At 34.3% G+C, this 27022-nt stretch overlaps 1 protein-coding gene across 2 annotated transcripts in view; it reads right to left on the reverse strand.

Moving 5' to 3' along the window:
* Positions 1-27022, reverse strand: part of LOC106130527 (high affinity cAMP-specific 3',5'-cyclic phosphodiesterase 7A) — a 99835-nt gene that overhangs the window by 24329 nt on the left and 48484 nt on the right. For both annotated transcript variants that reach the window (XM_013329379.2, XM_013329380.2), the window contains exons 5-7: positions 19900-20096; positions 16904-17035; positions 5916-6086 (exon numbers count right to left, since the gene is read on the reverse strand). In XM_013329379.2, the coding sequence (XP_013184833.1) occupies positions 5916-6086; positions 16904-17035; positions 19900-20096 (500 nt within the window). The remainder of the gene's footprint in view (positions 1-5915; positions 6087-16903; positions 17036-19899; positions 20097-27022) is intronic.

The raw sequence follows: 27022 nt of genomic DNA on the forward strand, positions 1-27022 counted from the left end.
CTGTAAGGCTTAATGATGAAATTGAGATTTAAATAGTGAGAGGTTGCTAGCCTATTACCTAAAAGATGAATACAGTTTATTAGACTTTCCCTCGATGAACTTTTACAGCCTGCATGGTAAGAAACGCAGATGGCACACTTTATGTTTTTACTTCGCTACCGGACCAGCTTGGAAGCTTGGACTATAAGAATGTGCTCCTATTTACTGTGTAGGATAATTTAAAAATTCCGGATAATAGGCTTATAAACTTGGGATTCTTCTTTAGGCGATGATTTAATGATTTAAATGAATGATTTATTATACATTGAATGAGTCATAATACAGTTGTTACATTTGTTTTAAGCACTTAACATTCAGCCGCAGTTGGCATGCAAAAATACAGCCTTAAGAATTTACATTATTAACTTTATAAAATAAATTAATCAATACAATAATTTATTATATAAATCAGACATTACATGACATTATCATCAATCATTTCAGTCAGTAATTATTATAATTTACAGTCAGTAATTATTATAATTTTCTTATGTCAATTTACTCGTCAAAAAGTCCTAGATTGAGAGAAAAACACTTATAGGTTCAGTAGTTGAGTTTTTAATGGTTTCAAGTCAGGTGTTTTAAGATTATATGGTAGATCGCTGAAAAATCTAATAGAACTACAATAACAATTTTTATCAAAGTATTTAGTTTGACTAGCGGGCAACATGAGCATTCTAGGATGCCTAATTGATTTCGTTTTGAAGGTGTCTTTTTGTTTAAGTAAATGAGGATTCATCTTCACGAAGACGCAACATTCATAAATATATGTATATAGAAGGGACCGTTAATATATTAAGACTCTTAAATAGTGGTCGACAACATGTTAATAGAGCCGTACTTCAAATTCTGCGAATGCACTGCTTCTGCGAAATAAAAGCTCTATCAAGATCAATCGAATTTCCCCAGATAACGATACTATACTTCAGAATTAAATTGACATATCCGCGGTATGCGGTTAAGACAGTTTTCTTGTCGCTATTTGAATCTCAATTCTATGATTAAACCAAACAGCAGAACGTGGCCTATCAGTGTTTTTAAGACTGGCTCTGACTACTCCGAAAGAGATATAGAGTGATTATATATAATTATAAATATATTTATGTACGACATCCATAGAGAACGATGCAGTGGTCCTAATATGAACTGCCGGGAACCACAGCGCACTCTAGTTATTTAGAGTCGGATATAAAGTTAATCAATCCTATTCACAATCATAAATTGCTTAGTGTTTGCAGAACAAGATCGGATTGAAGGAAAACCGTGAGCTAACGAGTTACCATTATAGTCGTACGTGAGGGAAATCATATTTTTGTTTGAGGAGCCTTGGGTCCGAAATGGAAACTACGAAGTGTTATAGATACGACAGGATATTTATTTTTACATACCTAACGTTGCACAGTAAATAAAATGCTTACCTATCATTGAATAACTATCTGTTGTCTGAAGCTTCGCTCACGGACATTGTTGTATTACGCAAATCCTACTAAATAGTTTTTTATTCAGGATGAAAGGAATAAGGTGCTCTTGTTCTTCTCCTTAAGGCTAAGGCGTGCTTTGGAAAACTTGCCCACGAATTCATACGCACAATAACCCGTTTTGTGTAATCTGTTCCGTATATATATATTTATTTGATGCCATAAAATAATTCTATCTATTATCAAAAGATGTAAGAATGTCTGTTTCGTTGAAACGTATGAAATGTATTTTAGATACTTTCTAACATTTCACAAAGGCAACACAGTGAGCGAAGCTGTCTGGATTTTGCCATGGTCGTTACACAGAACGGAAGTGTTCAAATATTGTTTATTTTGTTTTGGTCCGTCTAAATCGAGTGGAAGTTACATATTCCGAAGCACGAAGTCACGTGTACAATAGAAAAATTGGAACAAATAAAGCCTGAAAAAATTATACTGACAGTATCATTTTTCAGGCTTTATTTGTTCATAATATATAAGTTCCAAACTAACATGAAAACAACTTGAATGCTTCTTGCAGGATTTTACTCTTCACCTGCGGATTTAAATTTAGTTAATGCTTTACCACTGGGAAATGCACACAGAGAAAATGCTTGTAAAGAGCAAACATGTCGACGTCAATCAGGCACCACAGTTCTAACCGCACACTCGTGCTTGCAACGACAAGTCTTGAGATAAATTTACGTCCCCTTTGGTTCACAACATTTCATTTCAAAATGTAACTTCAAAGGAACCTTTCTTTGTTTCGTTTCCTTTGCCTTCTGATGTAAACACAATTCATGCAATGATCTTTCTATGCAATGTATACAACGCAACGCTGTAATTTGACTAAGCTATGATAGAGATAAAAATTTCCTTTTAATTGGCGACTATGCGAGGACCAATAATAATGTTGTAAAAAGACAGCGCGAGTAGCGATGCGGTATGAAATGAGATAATGTGATGTGAAGGAAACTTGCAAATGCCAAAAAAAGTAAACATAAATGCATATAAACAATGATCACGTCTTTATACCTTACGGGGTTGATAGAGCCAACGTTCACAAAAATAATAAAAGCCTACAAAAAAAATGAAATAGTAATAATAAAATCAATCAAAAGATGGAAAGAAATTATATACCTACAATCTACAAAACAAACAAAAATCGTGAAAAAATGAAAGTGGAAGAAATAAAAATACGAAATCAATTTACAATTCAATGAAAATATGAAGCCAATGAATTGTGCAGTTCATTAATAAATTAATGCGAATATCCCCCGACTTTCGGTATAAATTCGGTCCACATTTTAATGTTTAATTTTATATTTTCAACCACGTGTGTTCAACTAACAGATTAATAATATTTTCAGAAAATAATAAATCGTTAATTATTCCATATATCAATTTTATTTCTCTGAGTTCTGCAGCTATGAAATTTAAGATTTAATTAAAATTTAATTTTATTAAAAGATTAAGTGCCATTACATTTCTATAAGAATTTTCATTTGAACATTTCTTTATTTGTGAAGTTATAAGCCAAAAGTAATGGCATATTTGAATTCAAATCACGTCAGGAGCATAAACTTTGTGTCCAACATCCATTCAACAACTCAGATATTCTAAAATCCTAGGTTTTCACCAGAATAACACGTTCAATTCGAAATCAAAGATAATAGAAGAGAGCAGACAAGTTTATGATATTAGTTAAATAAAGAAATATCTTTTGGTCAGGTCATGAATGTTCTAAATCGACATACTCGTATTTGCATGAAAAGATAATTGAACGTAAATGAAACAAAAGGGTTTTACAGGGATCGTGACAAGGAGTATCTGCCTACCCCACAGAGAAAGAGGCGTGGTCATTTATTTGTAGGTAGGTATATATTCTGCTGACATAAATGTTATATAAAAAATTTACACACACATTTAAAAGAGAAGTGTTTTGGACAGTAAAATATCCTGGGCCTATTTGTCTCTGTTTTTCTTGGCTTACTTGGCAAAAAGTACGATGATAAAGAACTGGCAATTTACAAAATCTATGCGAATGTACTGAAACACCTGCACACCGTATGCAATCCTGAATGTAAAGAACATAACAAATGTGGGTTTATGTCAAAAGAATAAAATTTAAAGCCATCGATACAAAAAAGGAAAAAGATATCTCCACATTTGCCGCATCTGTGTTCCACTTCATAAACCCACTCTGTATAAAATGGAATTTCTCGGAAATAAGGGTACACCTGGTCGCGATTCCCGGGGATTACATTCTTGGTCGCAGTCACTGAATTGATGGCTAGTTCCATTTTTAAATATTTGCACTTAACCACAATGCGAAATGCATTTTCTATTTATTGAACGCAATCTGACAACATTTTACGAAAATGAATTCACTATTTGCGACGTAATACTTCTACTGGATATTTTTTTAAGTTTAAACTACTTGATTAATAGAATAATTTTAAAGAATATTTCAGTGTAAGATAGGTAATGAACTCTTGCATGTAATGAGTCGATCGATTCTTTTTTATTGTGTAACGTTGTCAAATTATTCATAACATAAAATCCCAAATAATTATTTAAAAATAGGCTTTATATTACATAAAAAATCTCAGTAATAGTTAAGATATCATTAGACTATTCACACTTTTGTACTTGTTTAAAATTCGGCACTACGATATTAAATTGTATCAAAAAATACAAAAAAACGATTGCTTCGACCGATTTATCTATGATTTTTAAAGAAATAAATATTTCTTTCATTCGTCAATATTACATCACTGCACAAATCAATAAATTTAGCAATAAATCAAGGCTGACCGTAAAAGGTATAAAATCCCAATTTGTTTTTCCCGACAAACTTTACAGCGATACTTGTTGACGTTCAAACACATCGAGGTCTGGTGCAAACAAAAAAAGCTGTATACAGCGTGTAACTGCAGCGAAAATAAATAAACCAGGATTTCAAAGTATCTTTCTTTGTGAAATACAAATAAATGTCTGCGGACTTGCGGAAAAATACACTTCGCTCAATGTTGTTATTTGTTCAACATGAAATTCTTCCGATTGAGGGAAAACTTAGTAGCAACTAGTATTTCTCTCGCATCAAAGCGTTTCCCTGATTGCATTCTCAGCATCGGATTAGAGGAAGCTCGTGGTCCGCCAAAGGCAGCATATGTTAGCAGTGAGCTCATATGCTCTTTATGGTCTCTACCCGCTTACACCGCTTTATGGTGCCTTGGGAACTGTCGATGCGACAGTTGTTAGCAATGTCGTCTTTTGGCGCGTCCTTCATATTCATGCGGAATTTAGTGGTGTACTTGATAATATATTAAAACTAAATGTCGTTAAAGAGGGGCATTATATTACGCAGCCATGGTTTTAGAACAGTATAGCCCGGCATTGTTGGCTTTGTGCGTCTAGGCAACATTTAGGACTTTTTTTTTCATTCGTGGCCCAAATTCAGGACTTTCTAATAATTGTAAAGCAGAATAGTCGTAAAAATTCTATTTTTCACCTTAAAATTAATTGAGTCCGCGTCCATAGTCCATGCCATAATTGTACCTTCGGCGAAGCAGCTTTTATAAAACCGTGCGTGTTTTGTTGCTTTTTACGTTCACATTAAATTTTACACGAGATTCGGAGAAGAGTATTTGAAAAATATAATTAAGTCTTCTTAAATCTGTAAGCGGAATACATCCAAAAATAATTTAAGATAGCTAGAGGAGTGTAATCTTGGGATAGCGCATTTTTACTTTTCATATCTTAAGTTTAAGCTTCTTTTCCAGAACATCGCAGGATCGTATATAAAATCTAGCGTCCATTTAATTTAGAGGTAGAAGAAATGTTAACACAAGTACAAGATTGCATCAGATATCGCAAATGCGTGTTACAGCGTAAATTAAAAAATTGTATAATCATGTTAATGCTGGTAAAAAAAATTGGCTGTCTCAGGAGCTCCACATACCAGAAGCGACACGGTGCGGGTCGGCTTTCGGTATGTAATGCTTCATATGCAAACAAAAAAACCCGCGGTCACGACAATGCACCGCATCGTCTTCGATGTGAGATTTTAAATATATATAACGTACATTAACTGGCTCAACATTATTGCCACCTAGTAAGTCGTTGGTTAAGATGTATGCGTTGATTTGTTGCTGCAACTAAAACGGATATCGCACATCTAGTCAATGCTAGCAGGAACTTGACAGCCTCTCAAACATATCACTACTTGCTGCCTGGTGGCGGTGGCCAGGATCAAGGATCTGATATTCCAACTTAAGATCGGTCATCTAGTCCAGAATGCCAATGCCCATTTGATACTAAAATGGCATGTAATGTCGCAAATGTGCGTACACAACGTGAATCAATCATAAAATTGTAATATCTGTTGACAAAAAATTGACACTAGTAGAAACTTACCTTAAACTGGCTGAGATACTCTTGCTGCCTGGTGATATCCGTGGCCAGGATCAAGGAGCTGATCTGGTTCTCCAGCTTGACGCGCAGGTCGCTCATCTGGTCGAAGATGCCGCTTTCCGTCAGGCAGCTGATGGCTGAACGCCAATGATGGTTCTCCAAGACCGATGTATTCTAGAAGGAAAAAAAATATCAATACAGACATAAATAAAAAGTGTATATGAACCAGTAATGTCAATCAGTCTTCTCTCCTGGCGTTTTTTAACATATGTTTATATAACCACGTCTTAATCTGCAGAAATTAACAGGCCTTTCTTTTTATTCGAGCGGAGCCACGTGCGTTCTCTAGTATCCTGTAATAATAATACTAAGTAATGGGAAATATTTTTTTCTAAAAATCAAACACAACATGGGTTTATTAATAAATTATATTGCTGAACTTTGAATAAAAAACGAGTGAGCAAATAAACCGAGAATGCAGTTCCGTTTCACGTAGTATTTACACTACTTAAAAGAGTTCCAGGAACGCAACACACTCGTAACAAGCACAAACTGTACACGATTCAGCTATTTGTTCTGTTGTCATGCGCTAGCCGGGAATTTATTTATCTGCTTTCTCTTCTTATATCGGACGCGGTAAAGTTAGAAGTCGGGTATGATTTGCAACTCAAGCGAATGATGTGTATTTTTGCAATATAATTAATCACTATCATTTTATTGCGATTAAGGCGGTAATTCCAGACTTAAAGAAATTTAATTCATGCCTTTCTCAAACACAAATAATAGGAGGACCAATCTATCAAATCTAAAGATGCCAAATATGAAGGTATTATGTTTAGATGCTGAATTAATAAATTTCAAATTCAACCCCTAGATATACCTGAATCAGTAATGAGTAACTAATATTTAGTATTGACGCAGTATTATTACCTGAAGCTATTGCAACTCAACGTCAATAATAATAATTGTGTCTGAAATGGGGAGGTGAGATTAGAATTCGTGTACAATATCAGGTTTAGTAGTCTGCTTGGTGTCGAAGCGATAACAATTAGGACCAATAAATGTCTTGACTTGTCTTTCAAATTAGGATGCAGCTCTAAATTAGCTCTGAATTGTAGATGTAACTAGTATGTGTGTGACTAGTGACTACTTGACGTATCTTCCAAAGAAGTATATTTTTAATCGAGTAAAAAATATTTTTGCAAAGTCCTATCTAAATCAACATAACAAACAAGAAGAAAAACCAGGGGATCTAAACAACAGTCACAAAGACAACTAGACAATTTAACCAAAGCAATAATAAACAGAAAACATTTTACCGGACATAATACCAGATCGGATCAGCGATTGTTAAACAGAGATTGCAGAAAATGCAATACAAATAGAAAATAACAGAATCTCGAGGGCGTTCGATGATATTATTTGATATCGGAGAATGATAGTGATTATATTGTCTTTGATATCCGACGTCGGAATGCTGGATTGTGGGACTAATGGCCAATAAAGACGCGATCCGTTTTTTTGTTTGGATCTCTTTAGTTTGCAATGTATCTCTTATTATAGCGGATTTAAATTTGCGTTTTAGCCCTCTTTTAAATTTTTTGCAAAGGACCTCTGTAAGGGTTAATGCCTTAAAAATTTCGCATTTATTATTAGTTACCTCCTATATAAGCTTTCCTATATACCCAGTTTCAAATATCTTCAGTAATCATATCATGAAATGTTTAATTTTCCGTTTGAGCAAAAAAGAAACAACTGACATGTTAAAATGTTCAGTTTCGGATGCAAATATAATTGGATTTTGTTGAGCGAATTGATCGAACGAGTCAAAATATAATTGACATTGTCCGAATAAATGGCTGGTATGGCCAAATGTCGATATGGTTTCATGAAACACGACAGGCATTAAAATGTTGCGGCTGAAGTGACCACTTTCCACTCGTTCGCGCGGTACACGTCACTTTAACCACTTTTTCATATGTTACAAGTAAAGTGAAAAACTGATAACCTTTTAGTAAAATATTGTGGATCAGTAAAAGCATTCAATAAAGTTATGATGTCCATTAAATATAAAGCCCCGTGGTCTCGGGCGGAATAAAAAGAGATATCTATGTTTTATTATTTGTAATTTGTTATTTTCCTACGAATAAGTAGTTCCTACGAATGGGGCTGTAAAACACTGTACTTAAAATTATATTGTAAGCAGGCAGCAGTAATTATAATTTGAATATATATATATATATATATAATAGCATCGTTTAAACATTTAAATGTATAGCGCATCTACGACTGTAAAACAAATTACAGATACCAATCTCGACGGCCAGTAAGTTGATATCAATAACAATCGCGAATAACTCCTTTGCAAACTTAATTTCGGCAAATAACTTCGCGGGATTCTCGGGGTAAAGTTCAAATCGCATAAACGTTAGCCTGTTTTAGATGAATCAGATAAATATAAGGGCCCAATCACATACACCGTGGCGGATTTAGGTCGACACCAACGGATTTGCGAGTGAAATGCGTGGACGGCATGTATGGTGCCATTCCGCTTAATCCGAGAATTTAAACTGTGATGTGCAACGGACAATGCATAATGACGGTACATCGTTCGCAATGTCTGGGAGTTAAAATTGGCACATGCTTTTCGACTCGTTGTTTCATCAAGAATGTAAAGTTTTTGCTAATTGCACAACGGATTTTGTGATATAAGTAATTGACCGGGCGAGCGCTCGGTCAACTTGGGGCGAAAATACATTATTTGTATATGTGTCTGTGTGTAAGGCGATACGTTACGAACCGTTAATTTTAATGAAATTTAAAATGTATGTAGAATCTGTGAATGGAATTTTTTAAAGTTCGTAGGGCAATAAAATCAGTTAATTTGTTCTTGAAATATTTTGAACTATATTTTGTAAAAAATCTTGGCGAACGACTTATTTCTATATCTATATAATCACGTCTTTACGGGGTAAAAAGAGCCAGCAGTCTTTAAAGTCTTCAATAGTTGTAAAATTCTCATTTTGTAAAAACACACAACGTACAAGTGACACTTCCGCGAACATAGCAATTAATCTTACCGAATATGGAAAAAATACTCAAAAAATATCAGAAAGCAATTTATTCAGCAATATTTTCAGTGTGACGACCGAGTTGTTTGAAATCCCGCCTCCAAACCGCCGATCAGATTTATTCTGAAGTAATCAAAGTTTCGCAGACGTTTCTTTGGTCAAATCTGAATAACGCCAACGTAACGTTGGAAGTGTTAATTCATCCACCAATAACTCCGGCGACAAATAAATTACACCCCCTACAAGCGATGCGGAAAATTGTTTGTAGATAAGAAGATTAAAACCGATCCACAATCAAATAAAGCTTAGAGGAACATATTTTTATTTTCAATTATGAATTCAGAAATTTCATTAGCCTAAGGTCAGTCTTTGTCCTCTTGAATATACTTCTACTTCTACTACAGATGAAGTAGTATTATTTTTGTTTGTGATAATTGTTCCTTATTGGTTCTTTACACACCCAGCCAGGACTATGATACTAATAGTAAAATTTGTATGTTTAATTTTGCGGTATACTTTTCAGTGGCTTAAACACACCATTAAAAGAAATTTATTTTAATTATGTAGTTGGAGTATACTTAAATGTTCTCCAACAAACAAGATATGGTAATAGTATTAATAAGTTCTTAAGCAGCAATATCAGAACGGTAACAAGTTTCGCTCATGTTCCACAAAGTTTTTCATAAATATGCAGATAGCTATTTCCTGTGACTCGGGCCCTATAAGTAATTAATGAAACCGAACAGGCAGATTGAAGGACTGACAACTAATTTTCTATAGTTTGTAAAGTTTACGGGCCCGTTGCAGAAAATTTAATTATTAATTGGAAATAGAAGCCCCGTTGAGGCTATTTCCGAGAACCAATTGAAAAATATCTAGAATTACCGACGCAAACTTGGCAAGTTTCAAATGGAGCTTGTGAAGTCTTATAGGATGTCGGACTGCACTTAATTTATTATTAAAGTAAACTGTGAGGCGTTTTCTTTTGTGAAGCGGTAATATTTTAATTATGAACTTTAACTGATGATGCAACATGAAACACGCAAAGATGAAAAATGGTATTTTTTTCACTGTAGGTACTATTTATTTAAGTATAAAGCCAGCGAAGTGCGTGTCGCACTTACCCAAGCTCAAACACATTATTTGTGCAAACGGCAATTTCGCAACTTTCTTAGGGGTTTGTTAATTTGTAAAATAAAAATACTTTAATTTTTATGGGATATTTAAGGAAAACGTGGAAGGTAAAAAGTAATAACTTTGTTTAGTATAAGTTCTTTATTTACTACGGAACCGAAAACTGGAGAACTAAAATGTTGAGAGAGATTAATGTATCAACTGTGTAAATTTTTGAAATTATGAGATCTTCAAACATATTTAAAAAAACATGATAATTGTGGGTTTAGAAATCACACGTTAATTTAGATTATATGTGTAAGCTTGGAGGGTTATTACTTATTGCATCCTTCATTTAGACGATGGACTAGCAGTTCTCTCAATCCTCCCAACTTACCGCAGCATGTGTTCCACTATTACCTTTGTCTACACCGTAAGTTATGAAAACGTGATATGTATAGTATATACGATACATACATACGTGTATCACCTACCGTCATAAAAATCGAAATAAAACTTTTATGCAATACAGGTTGTTTTATTCACGTGAAGGCAATTCCGAACTAGATAAAACTGAAAAGAAAACATACTGGTAACGTTTCACCGTCCATATTGAAGCTTTGGCTAGGTAAACCGAACTTCGAGCTATTAAAGTCAGGGCTATTTGAAGCATAGCTTGCAGGAAAGCTCTCGAACTTTTTCGCAATTCACTTGGGAGGATTTTTAATCGCGAAATTGAGGTAACAGGTGTGCAGGGAATATCAGTTGAGAGAATCGCAAATGGTTGGTAAAGACCGGGTTAAAATAATTTCATTTCTTAATATTGACTTCCACGAAGTCCCAGATTGCAATGTCAGGTTTGGTCAGAAGTAAAAAACATTATCTAGAAAGATTTTGACAGTTTATTTCTTCGAAATGTAATAGAGGGTATTATTATAAAATTTTATTTTTAAGTTTGATTTTACTTATACTTATTTGTGAATTCATACAAGTGGAAACGGAAATTATAATATTCGTAACTTAACATTTTAGTACCTTATTTTTATAAGTAAATAAAAGTAATGTTTTTAGATTTGAAATACTTAATCAGCGAAGATGCCGAGTTTGCATCAAAATTTTTCTAACGTACATTAAAATTGCCGTTGCCATAAAAATAGCACATTAAATTAAAAAAATCATAGCCGATGACAGAAGCGAATTATTGTTAGTGGTGACAACGCAAGTGGGTCATAGATAATTGTTAGTGCATTTTCCATAGACATTTTCAATGTATACTTAAACGAAGGCCGTATGGAGCACGAAATATGTGATTTTTAAAATACATAGAAAAAACAACGCCTGTAACGGTCTTCTATGGTATTAATAGCTACGAACTTATTAAATTTAGTACCAAACACACTATATCTTACCTATTATAAAATAAGACTATAAATTGTGGTTATCATCCAAATCCGTTAATTACGAGTACATACATACCAAATATCACACTTATAATATTAGTAGGTATATATAAAAAGCATGACTATTTTAATTTTGTTACGAAACCGCGCAAGTAAAGACTAAGTGACTCCGAAGCAGACATTTTTCTTTGTTAATATTCTTCCACTAAGTAAAATGTGGTAATAATTAAAGTTCAGTGAAGAATCCGCACAACAAATTTAAAAAAAAATTAAAGCGAAAGGTTAACTTCGCATAAAGGTCTAATCAGGTTTCAGTAATTACGACATCTTGTGGCTCAAAAGCTCTCTGCATTTGTAGCGCTTCAACATCATAAGAGGGAGGTATTCTGCCCTATGTGGCAACTATACTTTTAGAATTTATTTTGACTTTAAGTAAGGATGTGTGTGTTTGTTACTCTTTCGCGCAAACTACTGACCGGCTTTTTATATAACTTTGCAAAATATTTAGCTTAGAAATAATAATAATTTAATTTGCTATAATTTAAAGAGATTTAAGGCGGACGAATCATCAGCATCAGCTATGTACTCAGTATAAATAGTTAAATAGTTTACATTTGTTTTAATATTAATTGTAAGGGTTATGGTTCATATGGTATTAAGACGCTGATAGCTTAAACTTATTGGTTTCGTTTACAAGAGAACCTATCATACCAGAAGACTAACTGACAAAATATCTAATACAATAAAATTAATATTAAGATACAAGTACATCAATTAAAACGTGACGTTCAAGTTTTATAACTATCAGCTCTGTTCACCCCGTAAGGGATACAGACTTGAAATGTATTTATATCCGAACATCATAATACGGCCTGTGCCCGTGATACAGGAATGAAACAGACAGGTTATTACACGAAGCCACTCCCAACTTGGATTACAGTTGCACATTCATTTGCCTGAAATGCCAGGTTTCCTCGTTTTCCACTATGAATAGGAACAAATTAATTGGGCTATTCTAGTACGGACCTACACGGCGTATCATATTAAGTGTCCTATGAAATATAAATGTGAATTTCTTAATAAAAAAAACAAAACAGATGATACAAGATATTTTTCGATTGCTTAAACCCACACGCGATTTTCAAGTAAGACATAACAAGACTTGAAATTATGAAAATATTAATAACGAAGAAAATGTGGGAGGTATTCTGCAAAGTAGAAAAATTCGATAGGACAGCAAACTGTAACTTTATTTGTTTTCGTTGGGGTCACTTTAATAATTCTAGGTCCATTGTTCTGACTTAGTTAGCTCTGGACAAAAATCGGGATTCGGGAATTATGTACGACATGAATTTTTAAAATCGTAGAATAATAAGTAATTTACAAGCTATTTCCGATGTCTCTCGATTTTAACCAGCTTAATATAACCAAAACAAGTCGGACCGCGGACAAAAGCTAGCAAATAACAGTCTTTTGCTCACTGTAGGGAAACCTTCATTAATATGCAATGCGATGTAATGCCTATCCTCAAATTACATTAGGATCCAGGCCGTGTTTATTTAATTGAAGGCAATAATTGAAACTCCGATCAGTTCCGGAACGCTGGGGAAATTTCGAAACTATCGAAATTTAAAGTGCCAATTTTCATTAGAGATTCATCTGCACCGTTAACCAGATTTGTGGGAAATGAAATGCTTTTACCGATGGCACTGAATTGATTATAGTATTCACATATGGAACTGACGCCGTTATATTTTTTTTTATTTATTTTAGTACGATATATATATATATACATACATACATATCGTGCTAAAACATGTTTTGTTACTTTTTCTTTTATTATAATCCCCTATATATATACAGATTTTTCAATAAAATAGAAAAACTCAATTTCGAATTTTCCAGTGGGTGTAATAACCACCTTACGTCTTTCATTTTCTTCTGGAGTTTTCATGTAAAGAGATTTGCTAAGAACATTGTAATAAGATGAGTTGCATTTAAGAACTTATGTTTTCCGAGCGGAATTAGCCCCTCTTTATTTTACTTGGTCATTATAAACTTTCTCGTGGATGTCGGAGCATCCTGCTAAGGTATCAGACTCGGCTAAGCCAACTTCTATTTATCTTTTGGCGAAAACCGGATTTTCCCAGGACGGGCAACATTATGACGCTACGCTATACATATGTATCTTTCATTGGAAGAATTTATGAGTGTAAAGTAAAAATGTTGTTTCCATTTAAACACCCATTGCAATGGACAAGTTTTCAAGAGTTCTTTAGCTGGATTCGACTTTTTATGAAATAATACATACTCGTAATATATTTAGATAGGCACCAAAAATTATCGGAACATTCTCATTAAACATAAAGAGAATAATTTTATTGTTACTGTATTAATTACAGATTGTGACTAATCGCATACAAATGACGTTTAGCAACACTTAAGAATTATTAATAGTAACAATGTAGCACGCAAACACATCTAAATATAATACCTAGTCTTTTTATAAAGAAGCTTAATAATCAGAACACAAAACGTGCAATGTATCTGCTGTAAATAGAAATCCAGAACAAATTGCTCTATCTATCTAACAAAAGGATTGAAATTGAAAAGGATGAGAGGAATTCGCATCCAACAGAATAGTGAGAAATCTTGTCGGTAGTTGACAAGCGATTCAATGGAAGATATTGAAAATCTAGATTGCGAGAACACTGAAATACTGGCCCCAGAGTGTCTTGAGCTTCTTTTCATCTGTAATGAGGAATATTGATCACGAAATTGAGAGTATAATTGAAGACCAGCGGCACAAAGCATTGCATTGCATAGTAATGAGAAAATAAAAATAGCGCGCCCAAGCGGCAAGATCTATGAACGGAAAAATAAGTGTCTTTTTATTGTTAACAATTTATTATTACATCCTATTGGCATTAATAAAACGCTCTCATAATAACCGAGTGAAAAAAAAGACACAGTAACCAATCATGTCACTGTATTTTATGCATACCTATAAATCGAAGTAACAATATAACTCTTCGGATTTCCATGACATCAAGTCTCACCGTTAGTGAACCTTATAAATTTAATGCAAATAAATAAACATCATCACTTAATGGGACTAAATCACCTTTTATCCTATAGTTTATATCGAATTTGAAGCTGTAAAGAAAGTGTACAGAAAGTCTCTGAAAATTCCTGGACTAAACGCCTGTCGTATTAGTGTCTTCCGTAGTTTCTGGAGCAGTGCGTAGTCTGACAATCTTTTAAGAAACTTGAAAGTAAATACCAAGGAAAATATAAAATATGGGTACACAAGTTATTTTTAAGTAAATCGCTGGAAAAAATTCAAGTATACGCGGAAGGTTATAATACAATTTTCACTCGAGCTTGGCTAGAGGCAACAGGCTACAAAAATAAACTCGTAAACGAGTTTGCTTCAACCTTCTAGGAATCTAATCCTTCTGGTAAACTGGGCAGCGGATATAACAAACTTAAAAGCTTTTAAAGGTACTACGTGACTTCTTAAATTACCAGGATTATAAGTCAGCTGGTGTCGCAATTCACTTTCAAACTGAATGTGTATTAATTTTCAAGTCTTAAAGTTCAGAGAATGAAGTTAACAGGAACCATCTCTCCAAGTCTCATCAGAGTTTATAATTGAGACTTGTCGTGCTTTCTATGTAGAATTAGCATCATCATTTCGCACGAGTCCATACACAAGGTAAGGTGAAATTAACACAGGAATCCGGCAGTCTAGTTAAAAAAGAAGAGATGGATGGGCTTCATATGGGAAAATCTCTCTGTATTCTGAGAGAAAAAGAAACGACTACTAAAATATTCGACATATAAGACGAATAATATTCATATCATTAAATACAAATATATACGTAGAGACCACGAATAGTAACTAGAACTCAAGATGAGACGAAGCTAGAAAGACAGAATTGGAGCGATATTTACTACGCACTAGGCTTTATTCACGTGACTATAATAATAACGTCTTACATTTCGTTTTTTTTTTCTAAGTGTCGTTAGGCAAAACAAAACCATAGTACGCATTCAAATACCTGGCCTATATAATTAACATAACGCGTAGATGAAACGCATCGTGCGCAGTAAACACTGATTTAAAAGTAGAATTTATTTGCGTCCAGTAACATATTCCATAAATATCTAGGAATACATTGAAATGGAGCAATAACCTAAAAGTAGGAATATACATTCGAGGAGGTTGTTGCAACATCGTTTTATGTATGGAATGAACGCGTTACATATGCTAAACTTTTAGCATTAAACAAAGGTCTTTTCGATTGTAACTTTCCATTGCTTTAGAATGCAAATGCTAAAACATATGCTTTATTGAGCCACAACATCAATAATACAAAATTCATACTAATATATACCGGGAGCCCTATAAAGAACGCGAACACCCTGAGCCCTCATCTTTGGACTGCTACAGCATTCAACAAGTAGCCCGCTTTCCTCTAGCGGCTACTTGCTGTCTAGAGCTTAACTCGCGACCTCTTTAAATTTGTAAAAATAGTCCAAAATTGTATGTGTGATGATTCTATGGATCTTAAATAATCTCTCATTTCTTTTACCTGCGACGTTTTACCTAAAACATCACCACTATTTTAAGTAAAAAAAATCCATTCTTAGGTACTGGTATGGCCACACTTTTTAGGCGTCCGAACTTTATTTTGTACAACAAACTTTTGCCGTTTACACTTTACTACAAATTATTCTCAAAACATGTTTTCATTCAAATAAGTTTGTTTTGTTGCTTTCCATAATAATTTTGGTACATTTATACTAATAACACTAATATGATGAATCAGCTCAACTCTAAAACCGTATTTAGTGTTAACGCTGGGCTAAATCATGAGTCGTTCAATTATATAAAACTTGCATTATTGAGTGATTGATGACATGACAACAAACAGCCGAAGCTTCAGGGCATGGCAAGCTGAAATTTGGAATGTATGTTCCACAAGGAGTTACACACACACACATATAATATTCCCACAGGAACGCCATTTTTTTCTTTCGCTGAGAGCCGCGGGCGTGTTCTATTTTCGTATAATATAGATAACAAATAAGGATAAAACTAAAATTTATTAAAATTATTGATTTGTCAGGCTTCAATGTTATAAATAAACAGTAGTATATTATTTCTTTATTGCCTCTAAATCACAGGTATCCGGTTCGATTCCCGGTCAGGTATTTATAGAAAAAACTTTCCTTGATTAGAGAGAAAATTTAGGATCATTGAGTTTCATCATCATGATCATCATCACACCTTATCGAATTTTGATATGGTACAGAATTATTATACTTGAGATACTCATTCTACCTGATTTGTCCGGTGCCTATATACTCGTATTTATTCATACACAAAGGGAGTACTTACATGATACAACGCCGCCAGATGATTAGAGGTGGCGATCAGGAACGGCTGGTTCACACCTGGATGGTCCATGTCGTGTGCGATTGCCGCAATAAGCGAAGCCATGATCTCCACAGGCTCCAGGTGGTCCCGTATCTGGTTGAAAAAAAAAAAAGATTGGTGAGAAATAATTTGTATGTATGTTGATTTCCTAGAGTTTATCTTATATATAAAATTCTCGTGTCACAATGTTCGTTCCCGTACTCCTCCGAATCGATTGACCGATTCTCATGAAAATTTGTGAGCATATTGAGTAAGTCTGAGAATCAGCCAACATCTATTTTTCATACCCCTTAGTTATAACGGCTGTCCACCCTTACATTTTTTAACTAGAAATAACTTGAAAATTATTTATATGGCAAAACAACGTTTGCCGGGACAGCTTAGGTGTTAATATATAAAAGAAGACATTAAATGCTTGATTGATTGACATATAAACACAAAGCTGGCTGCTGATTCTAAGGATCTGATTTTTTGCATGTCCGTTTCTGATTTGGTCAAGGAAACAGAAAAGATATCTTGGAATTCAGAAACGAAAGTTGAAATCAAACCAATGTAGCTTCTCTCAAATAACATCAAAATAATTCATCGCTTTATTGCACGGAACATTTAAAAAGCCATACTGCTATACATCTTAACATGGCACGCAGCCGACCGTTAAAACTTTCTTAATTTTTACTTCATGAAAGTAACTTTCTGTCCTAAGCGGACCCAACCTCAAAGCTAGAGGACGAGAATATGTTTGTATATAGAGAGAATATATTCGGAAATACAAACATACATATTAGGACTTTAGGGTGGGCAGAGCCAATAGTCTCCAAGATTCTCGCAGTCCATGATTTAATTTTTAGATAATGACAACTTTAAACGTACATATTTCACAATCTTCGCCACGAAAACTTTCCTTCAGTATAAATAATAGAAGCCCATGTGCATTCTCCTTGGAATATGAGATTTCAATCGATAATGATACATTCAAATGCGACATATTTTTAGATCAGTGTTTCTGTATGCATCGATTTATCGTAAAAATAGCCCGCTAATGTGCAAGTGAATACAGAACAAATAATGTCAACGCTGACGTTCAAAAAGGGTTTGATTTCAACGGATATGACACAGAATAGAACTAAAACCTTATATAGGGTGCAACAAGCAATACGTGACCTCAAGGTCTATATATATCTATCTATACTAATTTTACAAAAGGGTAAAGATTTTTTGTTTAAAGGAGCTTATCTTACACGATTTTTTCCTGCGCCCTAATAGTACTATTTCTTTTTTTTTATTTCCGCACCTTGACATTGAAAGACATTGGTATAAAATTAGCAACACTTAGTATGAACCTTAATGGAATCGTCTTATCGCATCATCATTATCATTTCTATTCGCATCAGTGGTCATTTACGCATTTGATATTTGTATTTGTATAGGTAAAAAATCAAAAATGAGCCTCTTTTGCCAGTTGTACTCATGTAAGTAACTATTACTACTTTACCTACTAATTTAGCCACGGCAATGTAGACCGCGTACAGTTCTTATGCATTCTTTCAACACATGGTGTTTATATCATTATCTCTTCACCAAAGCATTTTTATGCAAATTAAGAGAACGTAGTCTGAAATTGCAAAAAGAAGGAATTTGTCTTGTAGGATCTTATTTACGCCTTTTTAAGAGAGCATATTGTCTTTTGGGAAATCTATATAAACCTCATAAATATTTGTAAGACTTTAGTGTCTTAATTTTAGACACCCAAAAATTTTTCTGATGTAACTTCAAATTAGATAAATAATATTATGTATTTCTATGGGTTTCTAATTGATATGATAAATAAACTTTATTGGTTTAGCGCAAATACAAAAACATCTTTTCCTTACAACTATCATATAGCTTCGATCAACCATCCAATCCATTCTTATATTACAAACTAGCTATTGCCCGCGGCTTCGCCCGCGCAAATGTATTTTAGATTATAAGGATACGCCATAAAATTTCACCCATTTTTTTATCCCGTATCGTGCGGGACTGTTTTAAGTTTATATTTGGTTTAAATTCATATGGCTTCTCCCGTCTTGTCCCGTCTCTTCTCGTTCTGTTCCGTCCCGTCCCAACCTGTTGTGTCCCGTCCTGCCCCGTCCAGTCCTATCCTGTCCCATCCCATCCTATTTAGTGCCATCCTGCTTTCCGCAACTGATACGTATTTTTTACTAACCAATATTTAAGACTTCTCGCACTTCGACACCTATCAAAAAACGAAGTTTCATACAAACTTCCAACTGTTATTTTTCGCCCTTGAGATGCAGTTTTTAAAATCCAATGTTTAAATGATTATTTCATACATTCTAAAATTTCATGTGCCCAACGTTAAAATTGACGAAATTTCATACAAATTTACATCCTACGTCATTACATAGCTGTCATTTTACGTCAATTACATAGCTATCATTTGCGTTTTGTTATTCCAAGTCTGATTCTTTTTTGTTATACCACGATTTATAGTGACTGACGTTTCATGTCAAGTCACACGGGAACGCTGTCGAACGGGATGAAAAGTATCCTATGTCCGTCTCCTGGCTCTAAGCTACCTCCCTACCATTTTTCAGCCAAATCTGTTCTGCCGTTCTTGAGTTATAAGTTGTGTAACTAACACGACTTTCTTTTATATATATAGATAGATTTACGGCTAGTAGTGCAAATTAAAGAATTGCCTTATTCAGATTTAATTGCACATTTTTTTTTAAACTACTGAGTAGTTATTGACCAAGTATACGTGGTCGTCAATCATTACATAGAGTAACAAGGTCTCTGCAGTGGCACTAAACGGCAATCCCCGGGTTCGACCCCAGCCAGCTCATGATTGAAGAAATTCTACAATTGTCTTTGGTCGTAGCAAACAAGTAATTCATTGAGCTATTTTCCATTAACACAAGTCTCGTTCTTTTTACTTTTAACTAAAAATATACCTGTTTCTGCTGCAGGAAACAATGCATCGCCTGGGTGACGTCAGCCGCATGGATCGAGTTGTGATACGGGTTGGTGCTGTGGTAGCCTTCTTCAATCAGGCTGAACAGCTTCCAGGCCTTGGCCGCGTCCAATTGGAAGTGAGTCATCAGGCCGTAAATGTGGAACAAGTGGACGCAGAGGACCGGGAGGCAACGACCTGTTGAACAAAGAATTTAAACTGTTAAATGTGTAAATAAACAAAAATTTCGGTGCAATGAAAGGAAAAATAATTGAAGATAACAATTAATTAAATTAATGTTTTATTCCTGCCCCAAAGAATAAAATGTTACATGGATAGGTACGCTTTCTGCTTTGCGTGTATTGAAAATTTATTTGAGTAAAAAATAATTTATATGGACCACAGATTGCCCCCAAATAAAGATGGAGGTAATCTATGATAAGGATTGATTCAAATAAAAAATGCGATTAAAGTGGTTTACAATTATTTCTTGTGTTACAAGCTTTTCACTCTGAACCTAATGTTGGCATGCAAATATTTTAATTCACATTATTTTGTTTACTTATATTAAATTAAATACAGATGTCCACATATTGTAAATAAGATGTTAATGTACCTTCATTAATAATAATAATTAAAAGTTTCACTTTAAATAACAATAATAATAAGTGTTATAAATGTATCTAATTTCTTCGACTGAACATTCTTCAACTGAGCAATATCATTTTTCTGTCAAGAATACACGTGGTTTAAAGAATTTTACTTTAATTTAATTTTATATAAGATATAATCCATCATGCATTCTTTCTCTCCTCTATTATACTTGCTTGTTCCCCAATCCCAATTAAACCTCCGCCTACGCCCCTTGCGTCCGCTTATATATGTATATTGTATCCATCATTTTATTCTCCATTATAAAATACTGACCTAAAATGCATGGATCCCTACTCGTTTTACACAAACTCTGTCATCGCTGAATCATGCCACCCTGGATGATAACACTGTACCCTACCCTGACTAATACGACACCCTTACACACACTGAACTCTGTATAGCACGCAAACTGTTATGGTGTTATTGATAAACTAACAACATAAATTTGTTACGCGAGTACCAATATATTACTTGATATAACGTTCCAAAGTTCCCGGTACCTCAGTTGCACCCTTATATCCTTATATATAATAGCACCTTTGATAGTTATTATTATTTTCATTCAAAAGCCATGCCGTATAAACTATCTCTTTCATTTCAACGAAAAAGTATTTGCCAAACTCCTCTCGTCGCCTTCTTAACTTTTCAAACTTAACCTCAACATTTTTTTGCCTTTAAGAACAAAATAATTTTTTCTTTTCCCATTGGAGTTTTTATAAAAACATTAAGCCGATTCCCGAACTGTTTACAAACCTTTCATGAATATTATTTTTCTTTCATAAATCATCGTTCGTTTTTGGTCTACCAAATTGAATGTGATACTGATGTTCCAAAGAGATTTCTCTTAATAGAAAATCTGCCTTTTGTTGTGTTTAAGACCCTTGATCTATTGTAAGATCTTAAGCTTAGCGACCGTTATGTACAGGACATTGTGACCATAATAAGTCTCATTAAATGCAATTTATCGAGTAGCCTATTACGGAGAAAGTTAAGAACACCACAATGTGATATTTTTTAAAAACACTGTAATATATCTTCCCGCCACACCCATAAAGTCAAGTGTTGCAAGTATCAATTTTATGTGCCACAACTAAACAGTGCTTGGATTTAGCTGAATTTCGGGTCACTTTACATAAAAACAAACACTAGAGTGCAGTATTTAGCAATGTTAAAAGGGACTAGTAAAATATGATGTATGAGTAAATACGCAAAATATTGAAAAAAAAAGTTCATTCATCGTAATGCGTCAAATGGTAACAAACAAATTTACTTCCGCATTTATAATATTAGATGGGATCAATTTTTAAGTTTATATTGTAATCGTGAGTTACATTTCATATCTAAACATTATTCAACGATTTCTTAGTATGAATCGTTGATAGGTATGAGGACTAGTCAACTGTAATACATATTTAGATCATCGATTTTAAGACTAGTCGGTCAGAAACTAAAACATAGATATATTTGCTCAACAGGTATGCTTATTGCACCTTAAACATCAATTGGTTTGAATAATTGCAACTACAAAGGTTTATAACAAATTGCCTTGCAACTTGCAACAAACGTTTAAATCCCATATTGGCCTGGAACCTTCAATTACGCTATGTGGCTTCGGCCTAACCGACCAACAAGTCGTTCAGAACAGACAAAGGAGAAAAGCCTATTAGTCGAGATGACAAAGAGTGGTGGGTCTTGTATGGCATATTACAATCTTGTATAATCCAAGTTACAAATGCTTTTATAAGAAATCGTACTTTTAAGATACGAGTACTTGAAATATTATTACTTTTTGTTAGAGTTACAGTTAAGCAAAAACCGATTTTTCAAGGCTATAGGGTATCGTTTGATGGTCGAAAATGTCCGTAATTAGAAAATTAAGTTTTAACATGAAATTGGGACGTTATTTATAATATTAAATGTCGGTTTGCAAGCAAAGAATAAAAAACAAAGCAAGCTGCTGATATTTCTGCAAACATTTTACCCGATCAACGGATATACAGCCTACAAAGTTTAAGTTGAAATAATAAATAAAAAAAATTTTTATTTTGTAGGTATAGTATTAAAAACATTGAATTTATCTGTTTACAATGAAATTTTCGAATTTTATCTAAATTCCTTTGTAAAAAAATCTAATGGAATTTTCCCCTTAATTTTTTTTAATAAATATCGTGAAATTCCTGATTCGCACTTTTCAGATAGTCGATAAATAAGTAAACTGGAAGCAGAGTATTTTTCCATCCAATACCAATATTGACGGGGATTGTACAAAATAAAAGCTTAAAACGTATGAAAAGTTTTCGAATGAATGTCAAAGGATTAACACGCACAAATCCAAAATTCAATTTCACTATTTCCATCTTCAACATGCCGTTCATCGCCGACTTAACTGTAACGAGAGAGTGTTATAAGTTTGACGTTCGATTGTGGCAAACGAAGATTAACTGAGGTTATGTTTGGTTAGGATTAAGCACTTAGGTGTTTGAATATAGTTAAACGATGTAAGCTGGATCGACAAAAGGGGTGTTAGCGTCACTTGTAAGTCAGGTGCCGTATTACCCCGCTTCTCTCACACGCCCCGCTTCTGCAAACCGGGGCATTATTAAATCAGTTGTTAGATTATAAGCCGACTTCAACTTTGATTGTAGAGTTCCCGTATACCTGATGAAATGCACTCAAGTTATATAAATTGTTAGCTTTTCCCCAAAGCTTCGTATAATATGTAAAATTTGGTTAACCTTCTGTGACGATTTCGTGAAAATACATGCTAGATTTCGTCTTTTTACTCCCATTGATTTTATATGTGTATTGTTTTATTCAGTCTGTTATTCAGAAACTCTAATAAATCAAAATTATTGACATGATAACAGTTATTGTATTTGACTACCTAGCCGTGATTTTAGTTAATTAGCCTGTATAAATAGCGGCCATTTTGTTGTCAATAACCGCGCAGAAAATTTAATGCGTATGAAATAAATATACCTTTTAGCGGCTTACGTGGAAGCCGCATAATTAAAATATTTAATAATAATTTAGTTAACAATGGCATTAAACTGATTGTACGTTTCTCGGTATCCAATAATAAAAGCTGAAAAATGACTAACAGTACGAATTATGTTAAAATAATTTTATTTAAAACCTATTATTTTGATACAACAATTGTTTTGTCAACAAAGTTTAAATATTGAGTATCAGCATGTGATAGGTCTTAATCATTATCGCGTAATACATTCAGTCAGAAAAGTATCGGGAATGGATTATTTATTTATGGTTCCAAATTCAAATTTTTGTTTTTTTTTGTTGTTGTTAGATTGGCACAACTGTTTTCCATTGTGAACGAATTTTTAACCAAACACTCAACAAATACCATCGAGCAACCACCATATTCACCAGATATGGCTCCAGCCGACTTTTTTCTTTTTCCTAAACTCAAATTACCACTTCGTGGCACCCGTTTTCAATCGGTAGAAGACATAAAAGAGAATTCGCGGCGAGAACTGACCTCAATTCCGGAAACAGCGTTTAAAAAATGTTTTGATGATTGGATTATTCGTTGGCGTAAGTGTATCGTTTCTAAAGGAGCATATTTTGAAGGTGATAAAATAAATTTGGATGAATAACAAACAGTTTGTGTATTATTGATCTTTTCCTGCTACTTTCTTGACAGAGTAGTATTTGAATACAGAATTTGAATTCTTTGGAATCCACGCTGTGTCAAAAGCCCTAGCTAATCTCATGATTACAATATAGTTTATTTGAAGAAATACTCGATATTCGACCTAAATGACAGTCCCGAATGCATTCTTACGCTTTCCGCAGAAGTCAGCATAGCGTCAAAGTAAATTTGATTATCTTCTCCATACATCGTGCTATTGGTTCTTTTTTGTTAATTAGAGCACCAACTAAGACAACTATTATTCAATACTTTTCGAATCCGTTGTCTAATCAAATAAACAGTCAAATTACATACCTACATATAATCACGTCTATGTCCCTTGCGAGGTAGACGGAGCCTTGTCAAAGCCAAGTCTTGAAAAGACTGATAGGCCACGTTCAGCTTTTTGGCTTGATGATAGAATTGATATTCAAATAGTGATGGGAAAGAGAAGGAGTGGTCCTATTCTTATTGGTGAATAAATTCTAAAATCATATTATGTACTCTTTTATGGAAGTTGAACAAAGTGAGCATTTAAATGAGTGCTGCAAAAAGGAGCCCAGGGTGCGCCACTCACAATCAGTAAATAATGATGAGGTAAACCAACCCAAAAATTATTATGGTTATATGCAGTTGTCTGAATGTGCAAGTTTCCTCACGATATATGTACTCTTTTACCCAAAGGGCATCGGTTGGCGATCAACCCATTGATATCGTAATAAAACAAAATGACATGCATTTGAAGTCATACATGGACGTCGTACATTTTTAACCTGTGCATCACGCTTTTTTATTTGTAACTGTGTGGTCCAATAATATCACGAGTATCTACTGAGACACCTGATTATTTCTCAACAATTTCTATTTCACCCGATACTACTATATTTCATTTACAACGGCGACACGTACGATTAACTTCATATCGAAAGTTCAATATTACCGCGTTAAGGAGTTCTGTTTAGCCATCCGTTAAAACCACAGAGCGCGGTACGACGCGCCGGTCGCTTCTATTCAATGGATGATACAAGATGACATGACGTAATTTTTTATTACCGTTACCTAGCCTCTGTCTGTACCGTAAGCGATAGAAAAAACAAACATGTAGAAAATCACGGCTCTTTCCCAGAAGAGTAGGCAGGACATATCTCCACTAGCCACAATCCTTCAATCAACTGATTGTAGGATTATCATCAGAATATACATTTAACGGATAATCCAGATTGCTACCGTAGCATTCAGTATTCATTAATTTATTCATATAATCACTATATCCCTTAGAAGTCTTGAAAGACTAATAGGCCACGTTCAGCTGTTAGGCTTAATGAAAGAATCCAGATTCAAATAGTAACAGGCCGCCCATCGCCTAGAAGAAGAATCTGAAGTTTATATCTCTTAGTCGCCTTACGATATTCATGGGAAAGAGATGGAGTGGTCCTATTATTTGGTTCCGGGAACCGTACGTGGCCGCTTTGTGCTACCGAAGGTATGTTGTTAAACCAGATCAAATGCCTAGAGGTGGTTTAGGATAGAATTGGAACAAGGATTTGCAACAACCGCTATCATAGAGACGATATTTCGCCAACCTAGATGCAACAGCCAAATCATTGAGGCGAAGATTGTAATCCAATTCCGCACGCTTATCAAAGTGACAGCCTGATTTACATTTGTTTACCGTTTTGAAGTTAGACTCAGTAAATGCCACGAACAGTTTTCATGAAGGTAATTCACTAGCGGGACGTTTTTGGGCTAGGGCTTGTCGCTCCTCCTAAGTCTTTTAAGCAAAAGCGCGCAAGTTCCGAGGTGGGATGAGTATCTTGGACTTTGCCTTTAAGCAATGCGAGCAATGCTAGCTCGCGAGCGGACGCTACACGTAACCTTAGGGTTTTAGTCTAACCCAACATCGCCTCATGGCGCTGTTCAATGCAATACCCCTCTTTAAGTAGTCTTTGTTCGAGCATCACAAAGGAACGTGTAATTTCCTACACAGGTCGAACTCAGAAGTGATGCAGTAGACACTTGAAGGTTTCTACTTACCTATTCACTATTTAAACCTTCCAAGTGCCAATCCCAATGCAAGTTGCAACAAGTTGTTCGAAACTCCGTCAAGTTCTGTTTACCAGTTAGAACCACCGACCCGAAACTATTAGTCAATATTATTTAGGATAAGTATGTCAATGAATTGCACTTTTCAGTGGTTTCCGCTTGTTAGTTAAACATATACCTATGAATTCATTATGACATTCAATTTCACCAAGGTATTTACACACACCAAGGTATCGATATTGATACTACAAAAACCTTATTTTTTCGGAAAAGGGCATAAGACGTGAATGATCAAGTTAATAACAACAAAATGGTTATCAAATTGAAAAAAAGCAATTAACATAAATTTTCCAATTTTTAGAAAGTTCAAGGAAAGTGACAACGTCGTCTCGCTTGCGGCACGTATCGCCAAACAAGCGTCAAAGAAAATCTATGACTGTTGCCATGAGTGTTATATATATATTTGAATTTAATATTTTTTAACCGGGGTAATTTTTATATTCTCTGGCGAAGAACCAGTAAATAGGCCGATAAATAGAACCTAGCCTACATAATCTTTCGAGGATCGGACAGTGTTTTCGATATAAACTTGTACAAACGTACATCTGTAAACAAAACCTTGCAAAGCTTTGGTGAACAATGCAAATACAAAAACTGAATAAACAATATAAATTGCAATATCGATTCCTCTTAAATAACTATTGGAGCGTTTGCATACCCTTCAATGTTAATTACGCTTCGGTCGATCAATTAATCCATTTATTTTGTACTAAAC

Source organism: Amyelois transitella, chromosome Z, assembly GCF_032362555.1.
Source record: "Amyelois transitella isolate CPQ chromosome Z, ilAmyTran1.1, whole genome shotgun sequence".
NCBI lineage: Eukaryota > Metazoa > Arthropoda > Insecta > Lepidoptera > Pyralidae > Amyelois > Amyelois transitella.